Source organism: Lissotriton helveticus, chromosome 3_1 (genome assembly GCF_964261635.1).
Source record: "Lissotriton helveticus chromosome 3_1, aLisHel1.1, whole genome shotgun sequence".
NCBI lineage: Eukaryota > Metazoa > Chordata > Amphibia > Caudata > Salamandridae > Lissotriton > Lissotriton helveticus.
The window spans coordinates 1,236,156,916-1,236,168,959 of NC_136061.1; the positions used below are offsets into that span (position 1 = coordinate 1,236,156,916).

General features: G+C 43.7%; 1 protein-coding gene across 1 annotated transcript in view; it reads left to right on the forward strand.

Annotated features, from left to right (window-relative positions):
* Positions 1-12,044, forward strand: part of LOC144824919 (NXPE family member 1-like) — a 749,464-nt gene that overhangs the window by 699,148 nt on the left and 38,272 nt on the right. Inside the window, exon 5 of the mRNA XM_078683880.1 lies at positions 8,587-8,808. Coding sequence (XP_078540006.1) covers positions 8,587-8,808 — 222 coding nt within the window. The remainder of the gene's footprint in view (positions 1-8,586; positions 8,809-12,044) is intronic.

The window sequence follows — 12,044 nt, forward strand, 5'->3', positions numbered from 1 at the left end:
GTTTGCTATAGGCCTATAATTTTTCAGTTCAGTTTTATCTAAACCAGGCTTCTTCAAGAGCGGTTTTAATAAGGTCTTTTTTAGATAGTTGGGGAAGATACCTGTACGGAACATTAGGTTACATATCTGGGTAATGACTGGGATCATAGTGTCCATTAGCAGACGAAGGGTGTTCAAAGGACAGGGGTCCAGGGCCGATCCAGATTTGATTGTTTTAACAATGTTCTGGATTTGATCCTCCGTTACCTCTGCAAAACAAGAGAGGTTATTGCTTAATGAAGATGTATTTACTTTTTCATTGCCATGGTTAACTCCAAGATTGAATGCTGAAAAGATGTCATTCACCTTGGTGAAAAAGAAAGCTGCCAAAGAGTCACAGAAAGTTTGTGAACAAGGGGGATTAAGATCTGGGGCACATCCCGCCAGATGTTTAGTTATTTCAAAGAGCTTTTTATTTGAATTTTTTGCATTTTCAATTTGCTCTGTGTAATACCTTTTTTTTGTTTCTGTGATCAGAAGTTTATATTGGGATAAAGATTCCTTATACACTTTCCTGTTTTCATTATCGTATTTTTTCCTCCAGATTCTTTCTTTATTTCTGCATTGCTGTTTAAGTTTTTTCAGCTCCTCAGTATACCAAGGTGCTGAGGGGGAGCTTCTATTCCTGGACAATCTTTTTACTGGTACCAGCTTGTTAGCTGCCTGGCTCACCCATGTTTGGTATTGCTCAATAACCGTTTCTGGGTCATTAGCCCAAGTAGGTAGTGAGTCCTGTAACGCATCCTTAAGGCTGGGAATACTAATGTCCTTCCAGACTTTAAACGATTCTCGTTTGGAGAGAGGAGTTGTTACAGTGGGTGTTTTATTAATTTGTATAGTTGCCGATATCAGGTAGTGATCAGACCATGTCAGTGGCAGGACATCGGTTACTATCATATTGTCCAAATTTGTGAATATACCATCCAGGGTATGGCCTGCGGTATGTGTAGGTCCTTTCACCAACTGAGATAGACCGACAAGCTCCATTTCAGATTGCAGAGATATGGTGTCTTTATCTTCATTACAGTCTAGATGAAAATTAAAATCACCTAGCAGTGTTATAGATTTATCTGTGGCTAAGGTTTCTAGCATAGTGGCAATTTCTGTGAGAAATCCTGACCGAATTTCTGGTCGTCTGTATAAAAGTATACCTTTGAAGTTGTATGAAGGGGTCAGGTAAATATCAAAATGAAATGCCTCGCATGTCATAGAAGGGATTGCGGTGGTACGAATTTTAAAAGTGTCCCTGGCAATTATGGCAATCCCACCCCCTCTTTTACCGGATCTATCCAGTCTATAGCATTTGAATCCTTGTGGAACGGCTATCACCAGATCTGGGTCAGATGCTTTGTCCAACCAGGTCTCTGTTAGGAACATTATATCTATGCTCCTGTCTGTGAGTATATCGGCTATTTCCTGCCTATGTTTGGCTAATGAGCGCACGTTGATAAGGGCTATGATGAACTGTTGTTTTATCTGGTAGGAGTTATCATTACCCACCATTTTATGTGATAGGGGGATGGATGTCTGACAGTGTTTGCAGTCCAAGACAGTATTAGGTAATAAAAGATCTGGACTGTACCTTGTACATTCCTCCATGACTTGTGGGCGGAGGTCAGTCAGTGCAGTACGCACATAGGATGTAGAGTGGGCGAGTACCGTCGAGCCAGGGGTGGTGGCCCTAGGCCCGTGTCCGGCGCGGACGGGCGCAGACGGGCTTGCCTTTGGCGCGCCGCCGGCGCGCCCGCTGCGCCCGCCCGCTGCGCGGACGGAATGGCCTCGTCATAATATACTGTGCAGAGGAGGGTGGGAGGCGTCCTGTCACTAGACCGCCAACCCTTCCTCCCTCCAAGATGGCGCCTTTCCCCGCGTTATCAGCCCCTAATCGGCCACGCCGGGAAGAGAAAGGTGAGGGGATGTGCCTCGGTGCAACGTGAGTCTTGCACACGAGTGCGCGTTAATGCTGTGCGAAATTTAAAATGCCACCATTAAAATATAAACAATTTTAAGATTTTTTGCTTCTACATGCAGTGCAAATTAAAAGCGTTACCAATAAAATATCTACAGATTTTAAGAGTTGTCGCTTCTATCACCACACGCAAAATAACAGAGCCCCCGGCTTTTCGCCTCAGGGGAGAGTAACAAGTACACGGGATGACTGTTTTAACCCGGTTTAAGTATCCTGGAGGGCGGGAGGCGTCCTGTCACTAGACCGCCAACCCTTCCTCCCTCCAAGATGGCGCCTTTCCCCGCGTTATCAGCCCCTAATCGGCCACGCCGGGAAGAGAAAGGTGAGGGGATGTGCCTCGGTGCAACGTGAGTCTTGCACACGAGTGCGCGTTAATGCTGTGCGAAATTTAAAATGCCACCATTAAAATATAAACAATTTTAAGATTTTTTGCTTCTACATGCAGTGCAAATTAAAAGCGTTACCAATAAAATATCTACAGATTTTAAGAGTTGTCGCTTCTATCACCACACGCAAAATAACAGAGCCCCCGGCTTTTCGCCTCAGGGGAGAGTAACAAGTACACGGGATGACTGTTTTAACCCGGTTTAAGTATCCTGGAGGGCGGGAGGCGTCCTGTCACTAGACCGCCAACCCTTCCTCCCTCCAAGATGGCGCCTTTCCCCGCGTTATCAGCCCCTAATCGGCCACGCCGGGAAGAGAAAGGTGAGGGGATGTGCCTCGGTGCAACGTGAGTCTTGCACACGAGTGCGCGTTAATGCTGTGCGAAATTTAAAATGCCACCATTAAAATATAAACAATTTTAAGATTTTTTGCTTCTACATGCAGTGCAAATTAAAAGCGTTACCAATAAAATATCTACAGATTTTAAGAGTTGTCGCTTCTATCACCACACGCAAAATAACAGAGCCCCCGGCTTTTCGCCTCAGGGGAGAGTAACAAGTACACGGGATGACTGTTTTAACCCGGTTTAAGTATCCTGGAGGGCGGGAGGCGTCCTGTCACTAGACCGCCAACCCTTCCTCCCTCCAAGATGGCGCCTTTCCCCGCGTTATCAGCCCCTAATCGGCCACGCCGGGAAGAGAAAGGTGAGGGGATGTGCCTCGGTGCAACGTGAGTCTTGCACACGAGTGCGCGTTAATGCTGTGCGAAATTTAAAATGCCACCATTAAAATATAAACAATTTTAAGATTTTTTGCTTCTACATGCAGTGCAAATTAAAAGCGTTACCAATAAAATATCTACAGATTTTAAGAGTTGTCGCTTCTATCACCACACGCAAAATAACAGAGCCCCCGGCTTTTCGCCTCAGGGGAGAGTAACAAGTACACGGGATGACTGTTTTAACCCGGTTTAAGTATCCTGGAGGGCGGGAGGCGTCCTGTCACTAGACCGCCAACCCTTCCTCCCTCCAAGATGGCGCCTTTCCCCGCGTTATCAGCCCCTAATCGGCCACGCCGGGAAGAGAAAGGTGAGGGGATGTGCCTCGGTGCAACGTGAGTCTTGCACACGAGTGCGCGTTAATGCTGTGCGAAATTTAAAATGCCACCATTAAAATATAAACAATTTTAAGATTTTTTGCTTCTACATGCAGTGCAAATTAAAAGCGTTACCAATAAAATATCTACAGATTTTAAGAGTTGTCGCTTCTATCACCACACGCAAAATAACAGAGCCCCCGGCTTTTCGCCTCAGGGGAGAGTAACAAGTACATATATTTAAAAAAAATACAAAACATAACAAAACTTGTGAAACACATACATATAAAATACATTGTAAAATACATAACACTAACATAAACATCGATATTATGAACATCAATATTTTTGCTATCGATATTACTAATTTCGATATTAACAAAAATTATATTTCTTACCTTCAGGTCGATATTCAGGTCACCGATATTCTTGATGTCCATATTCTGTCCCCTCGATATTTATGTAGGTCGAAATAAAAACTCGATAATATGTCTGTGCACCGATGAAATGAGGTCAACTTTGGATGGGGCTAATTATTTTACCACTCTGGACCTAGCCTCCGCATATCATCAGGTGGCTTTGGATGAAACATCTCAAGACTTGACTGCGTTTATAACCCAGATGGGGGCTTTTTGGGTTAGTCTCTGCGGCTTCAGTTTTCCAAAGAATCATGAATATTATTGTCAAAGAGATTGGTGGAGTCCGGTGTTATAATAGTGATGTGTTGATTTACGGGCAGACAATTAAAGAACATGATGACAGGGGTGTGAAGGTGTTAGGCTACAAAAGACAGGTTTAACCTTGCTACGTGATAAATGCAAGTTTGGTGTGACAGTGGTCAACTATCTAGAGCATCACAAATCGTGCTGTGATATTAGTCCAAAAAAAAGAGTTAGTTAACACTATAACTCAGTTGAAAGAACCGTGTTCTAAGGAGGAGTTAGCATCTCTTTTGGGTATATCTGAATTTTACAGAAAATTTGTAAAGAATTTTGCAGACAAATCTAATCATCTCAGACATTTGTTGTGAAAGAAAGTGCAGTTTGTATGGGATGATATGTGTAAGGAAGAATTTGCTAGAGTAAAAAATTATCTGAAAAATGCTCCTGATCTTCAGGTTTTTGTACCAGGTGATGACACATTCTACACTGTCTACCAATATTCAAAAGGGTCCTTTTTAAGATACTGATCATTACCTTCAGAGCCGTCCACTCCCTAGGGCCTAAGTACCTATGGAGGAAGTTCTCTAGGTATCACCCAACACGCACCCTACGTTCCTCAAATGCTAATCTGTTGTCTGTGCCGGCTTTCAGACTCAGTGCGAGAGAAGGTAAATCATTACCAGTTTTAGGGTCAAAAGACTGGAATACCCTTCCCCCCCAACTGCGGGCATTAGAGAGGGAAACCGAGTTTCAAAAGGCACTTAAAACATGGATTTTTAAGCTACAGGACACCCATGCTAGAGCACTAGTGTGAAAGTCGGACCAGTTGACATAAGCAGCCTGATCGCTTTATACATCTCTGAGTCATTCAGTGGCGCCTAGATGCTCCTTGGAGCGACAGTTGCCCGATATAAAAAAACTCATTACATTACATTACATTGTCTCTAATGCAAGAAATAAAGTATTGGGCACTCTGCTCATTCAGAAGAGAGAAGGTTCGGAAAATCATATTGCCTGTGCTTTAAGGTGCCTTAGAGGTGCTTAGGTAAATTACTCGGCCATCGAAAAGGTAGCACCGGCATTTTTTGGGGCATTGAACAAATTCAGGAAGTTTGTGTGGGGGACCTCTTTCATAGTTAGGGCTGATCACAAACCTTTGAAGGAAATCTTTGAAAAAAGGGTTGGATTCAATTTCCCCAAGGATAAGAAGATGGGTCGTTACAGTGCAGGAATTTGATTTTTCCAGGGAGTACATTCCTAACAAATGTAACAGCAGATTGTCTTTCATGTCTGGTTGACATGGTGGACACACAAGTACATAAGGATGATATGGATGTCTTGTGGGAGCAAGAAGTGAAAGTGTGTGAGATCACTGTGGGTGTAATTAAAGAGGAAGAGAGTAAGGAGGAGTTATGGAAGGATTCGGATTTACTTAAGGTGATGGACCTGATTTTGCTGGACAAATTAGACAAGCTTGAGAAACCTTGATCTGTTTTAAGAGATAAACTACCTGTCAGTAATGGGATGTTGACAAGAGGTACAAGGTTAAATATTCCAGTGGGTTTAACCCGTTAACCGCGGCCGTTTTTTCGCGGCAGTGCGGCCGTTTTAAAGAGTGGGCGGGGCTGCGTCGGCCGGTGAACGTGCGCAGCACCAGCCAGGTAGTGCTCCGAACGTTCAACGGCCGATGGCAGCACTGATAGGGTTAAGGAGCAACATCATTCAAATGGCTCATGATGGTCACATGGGGATCTCAAAGACAAAAGAGTGCATTAGGCAAGATTTTTGGTGGCCAAGTTTAGATCTTATGGTGGAACGTGTTGTGCGTGTTTGCATACCGTGTTCATTGAGTGACAAAATACTCAAGACAAGACAATCGCCGATGGCATGCAGACAATTACCTACATGTCCTTGGGAAGAAGCAGCTATAGATATTATTGGTCCACTTCATGCTGAACTTCAGACACCATATTTGATTGTACTTTTAGATTTGTACTCCAGGTGGGTTGAAGTGAGTTATCTGCATGATATCTCTTCTCAAAGTGTGATTACATTATTGGATGAGGTGTTCAAACGAGAACGTTTTCCAAGTTACATATTTTTGGACAATGGTTGGCAGTTTTGTACACAGGAAATGGAGCAATATTTGGAAGGTAGTGGTGTTTGCAATAAGAAATCATCTCTTTATCGTCCTGAAACAAATGGGGCAATTGAGAGATGAAATCAAACTTTGAAAGAAGGGCTACAGTTAGCATGAGTGAACTATGTGGACTGGAGAGCAGGGTTACAAAACAGAATCACTGCATACAGAATGTCCCCTCATACCACCACTTGTAAGATTCCGTTTGAGTTGTTCAAACCGAGAACTCCCAACACCAAACTTAGGGGCCGATTATGATGGCGGACGGACCTGAGTCCGTCCGCCACCATAGAGTAGGAGGGAACCTCTGCATTGCTTGCGGAGTTCCCTCCTGTGCAATTAGGATGTGACCGCCACCCTGGTGGTCACATCCTCTATTTTTACCATTGCGGTGGGTGCGGCTTCAAGCTGCATCCGCCGCAATGGTAAAAATGAAAGCTGTGCATTTGCATGCAAAAAGCGGCAGGCACCGTGCGGTGCCTGCCGCTCTGTGCACGCAAATGCAGGGGGGTACCATAGGTACCCCCCATGTGCACCCCCACCCCCCTTAACCCCTGGGGGCCCGCAATGGGCCCCCAAACAAGAATCCGTATGCCTTTGCACGGCAGACATGCCTCTGTGTAAAGGCATTGAAATTCAGACATCCTAATATGGCTGGCGGTGTCTGAGAGAACCCGCCACCATATTAGGCCTTATCCGCCGCGGTTGTAAGCCAACCGCGGCGGAAAAGCAGCAGACTTAAACCAGGACCCACCAGCCATCCTAATGTGGCGGTGGGTCTTTGGTGGGTCCGGAGAGGAATTTCCGCATCCGCCGGCCCAGAGGATGCCAAAAATCCTCCATCATAATGGGCCCCTTTGTCTGGGGTGGATGGTACTGGATAAGGGTGTGAAAGATAACGGATCGGCCTGTGGAGAGAGAAGGCAATCAATTTTCAACAGAAAAGAAAGAGTTATTTTGATGCCCATAAGTGTGCTAAGAAGGTTGAGTTTAGTTTGGGAGAAAGAGTTTAGATTAAGGCACATGTGGGCTGTCAAGATTGGTCAAAATTCACCAAGGTGAAAGAAGCGGTGAAATTATTCAAAAATGCAGTAAAAGCTAATGATGGAAGAATCTGGAATCAAAGTCATGTGGATCGTGTGCAAGGTGTAAATAATAGAGTAATGGAGGCTCGCTCATTCTCTGGTGCTCCATCACAGTTGGAATGCCTTGAGGTCAACAGGAGAAGCGAGAAGATATGCAAAACATCAGCATATCTTTTTGACTATGTTAGAAAGTAAAATTAAGTTCACAAAAGTGTTCGCTGTTACCTTTTCCCTGGGGAGGTGAATCTTGTGTTTTTTATGTCACTTTGTTTTTAATGTTATTCTTGCTATTTTCATATGAACAAAGAGGGTATTGGGGTTAACCAAAGTTATTGTTAAATATAAGAGGGAAGAAGTGTGATGTATCATAGTTCCACTATGGAACACAGAGCGGGGGATTCGAGGAGCTGACAGTTGGTGCAGAGAGCTGATTGATGGGGTGTTAATACACAGTCTCCTGCATAACAAAGAATTGCCTGGTGTGGATCGTTCATACTTCATTACAGCATTGCCTGCGACTGAGTGGGTGGAAGGATTTGTGCAGGGTAATGCACTGTGATTGTCTGAAGAATTGATGCCTAGGGTCACGTCAATCAAAAACATTGACTGTTAGACCATGGGATATGGGGCTCATGAAAAAAACTTTGCAGACATCCGTGCTCTTGCATCACTTTATGCAATGTATTCTCACATAGTTGTCATATATTTTATTTCTGCTCATTAAGTGGACACCATAATGTGAACAAACACACAAATTATACTGTAAACAATACAGTATAAGTTAAAATCACAGTTACAATGGTAAAAAACCTTAAACAACATTATATATCTGGAAAATATCTAATGCTGTCCTCCGATTAGTTCTAAAACACTGAACTTGTCTTCCATCAGAAGTATTCAAAATAAACATTCTATGAAACGTTGGCTCAAGAACAGCAATGCTGATTTTTACAATGAACACATAACATTTTGGCCATTATTAAAATCGCTTTTTACAGTTTAAATTTCAGTATAAATCATTATTTATTAAAATGTATAGAAATCTGTGCAACTAGAGATCATTAAATAATTGCAGACAAGGTTGCATTGTTTTGAAATTTGCATTAATGCATATCCCCTCACGGTGAACTTCCAAACTGTAGTAGCGTATATCTTTGTCAAAACAAATGTTTTCCACGAATCTAACAAAGTTCAATGTCTGTTTTTTTCTCAGGAACCACCTCAGTTTTGAACGAAACGTGCAAGATTGGAATGAAATCTCCAGTTCCCGGTGGATACTTCTTGAAAAATAAGTGGAAGTCATCTTTTTGTGCCCTCTCTTCCAGTACAGCTACTGACATGCAGATGGACAAGTGCCTGCGACATAAGATGATCTACCTAATGGGAGATTCCACTCTGCGCCAGTGGATAGAGTACTTTGGAAGCATGATGAAGAGTAGGTTTGTCATTTATGCTTGAGAGGAGCAGAAATCTCTTTGAGATAATCTTAGATCTCACAATTCCTTTGTTTATTCTCATAAATCAAATTGGTGGGTGTGCAGTAGGGCGAAGTGAGTCTTTTTATTTACTCTAAGCCTGATCATTTGTGTTAACATTTCCTGTCTGTGTCTTGTGTTAATGTTTGTCCTCATTCCACAGACACAGGGTGAGGTGGGATTACTTTCCCAAGCTACACTTCTTCATGGGGATATGCACTGAGCTGGTAAAGTTAAACATCTACTGGAATACATTGGCAAGAGAAATTGACTTCTGATTCAGAATTGTTTTAGATCACCGGGATCGCACTCGAAACACATAATAGTTCACAATTGGTTATGTGCTTGAAGGGAAAAAAGGACGAGATCTAGACAAAACCCCATGGTAGCTGATAGGAGATCATGTCAAAGGTCAAACATGTGATCCACTTCAATTAAGCCATGTGGATATTGGAAGAAAGGAATCGTTCATGTTGAGTTTGAGCTTAATAGAGGGATCCTTAGAGTAGCATGCAGTCCTCCATGAAGATCCCAGTGCATGGGACCTCTCAAGCTAGAAACTCTTGCACTGTGCAGACTCTCCTTTTGGTGGGTGGCACTACCTAAAGCAGGAGAGGGGTCATAGTACCATCCTGTGGTAGCCAGAATCCTCCGAGTAGATCCACATTTTCACAGAACGTTCTCTGACTAGGAGGGTGGTTACTGGGCATACTGTGTGCTCACAAGATAAAAATTCCTCAATTCTGCAGGAAAGGCAAAGGAGACTCTCTTTGAAGCAAGAAAGAAAATACCCTTTCCCTTTGGAAAAGACCCACTTCCCAGGCCAAACTAGAAGCAGGAATTGCCCAATTCCTAACACATGTAGTCTGCCGATAGGAAAGGATCTTCAACACTAAGACTTAGTTAGGAGAAAACATAAAAACTCTCCCTGGTCTTTGGGAACATTTCCATCAACCTGCACCAGAGTCGTTCTAATGGCAGCTTCATCCTACCAGTAGATTATGATGGGTGATCAAATTTCCAAGGTCTGTCTTTTAGGATGAACTAAACCCAAAAATGCAAAAAGCTGTTCTTAGGTTACTATGGACGGGACAAAAATAAACAGAAGGATGCCTTCACCTTTTAAGGTGCTAGGAGGAAATACATGTAAAAAGGTTTCAGCAATGAGACCTAACGATCAGGGGCATAACTTGATCAGTTTGATTGGGTGGGAGTAAGCTTACGAATTCCTAACAATCATGCTGGGATATCTTGTTTAAAACATTATGGGCCAGATGTAAGTGGCCCAATACCGGTCGGTAACGGCCGAAATTACCGAATTTCGGCCGTTACCGACCGGTATTGGGCATTTGGAATGTAGGTGGTCTAAATTGCAAATTTGGTAATTTACCAATTCGGTATTTTAAGGAATTGGTAAATTACCGAATTTGCATTGTAGGGAGCACTCAAGTGAGTGCTTTTCCCATTTTAGGATTCGTTATTTACCACCAACTATAAGTTGGTGGTAAATTAGGAATCGAAACAAAAGGGGATGATGGACGGAGCGTTTGAGCAAATCAAACACTCACCCCCAGTCAACTGATCTGGGTTTAATCCACCACCATTCTTTAGCCCACTCAGCCACCCCATTTCAGACATGGCTATATGCAAATCAGTCTGACCCTGTGCCTCATGGGAACAGTACAGCCCGAACTGCCAAGCCATGTCTTCCATGGACCGGAAACAAGCATCCTGGGACCGGTTTCGGATTCATAATCCTCATCAGCCAGGCTATCTTGAATCCAGTGGCCCAGTGAGCAAGGGACTCACGTCTGAGCATACCCTGCCACACTTATGGCGGCCAAAAGCGGTACAAAAGGGGGTGGTGATGGACGGAGCATCTGAATCAATCAAACACTCACACCCGGTCAAAAGATCTGGGTTTAATCCGTCACCGTTCATTAGCCCACTCTGTCACCCCAGTTCAGAGATGGCTATATGCAAATCAGTCTGACCCTGTGCCTCATGGGAACAGTCCAGCCCGAACTGCTAAGCCATGTCTTCCCTGGACCGGAAACAAGCTTCCGAGGACCGGTTTCTGGCATTCCAGCCGTCTTCAGCCCGGCTTGCTTGAATCCAGTGGCAAAGTGAGCAAGGGACTCACGTCTGAGCATACCCTGCTCAAGCGCTCCGTCCATCATCCCCTTTTGTATCGCTTTGTTTGCCCTAAGTGTGGCAGGGTATGCTCAGACGTGAGTCCCTTGCTCACTTGGCCACTGGATTCAAGATAGCCTGGCTGATGAGGGTCAGACTGATTTGCATATAGCCATGTCTGAACTGGGGGGGCTGAGTGGGCTAAAGAATGGTGATGGATTAAACCCAGATCAGTTGACTGGGGGTGAGTGTTTGATTTGCTCAAGCGCTCCGTCCATCATCCCCTTTTGTATCGCGGTAAATTAGGAATACCGTTGAAAATGCAAATCTGTGCATTTTCAACTGTGCCATGTGGCAGATATACATGCCCTTAGGGCATGTATGTATGCCACATCTGCACACAAGCACGATTCAGGGGTGCAACAGGGTGTCAAAGTGACACCCTGGCACCCTTGAATGTTTCCCCCATTTTACCGAATCGGTATTTACCGATTCAGTAATTGTCATTCATTCCTATTGGCCTCCAGGCCCAAAGGTATGAATGGCAATTACTGAATCGGTAAGTACCGATTCGGTAAATACCAAATCTTACCGATTCGGTAATTTTTACTGAAAATTTATCTACAACCCATTGACCTATTCTTAAATACCGAATCAGTAACATTCGGTATTTACGAATAGGTAAATTGGGATTACCTACATCTGGCCCTATATGAGAAGCAGGATATGCAGGGGTCTTAATGGGTAGTGGAAAGAGAGAGGAGTGTGGATTTGTCGGGGCACCGAAAACACGAAAGTTTTCAAACTAATCAACATTTTTTTAAGGATAGCAAAACATAGATGAGAGAGTGTGTGCTTTTATCAGTTTGGGCGTGTAAAAATTCCAGGTGAAATCTGATAGTCACTTCTCATTACCCGAATGAAAGAACGTGTACTCAACAATTTACTACAGGATACATTTTTTAGAGGGGTGTAATTCCCCAAACTACCCCCTGAAGGTACGCCCCTGCTAGCGATTGAAGGAATAAAAGAAAGCTACAACACAGTTCTTCATACCAAAGAA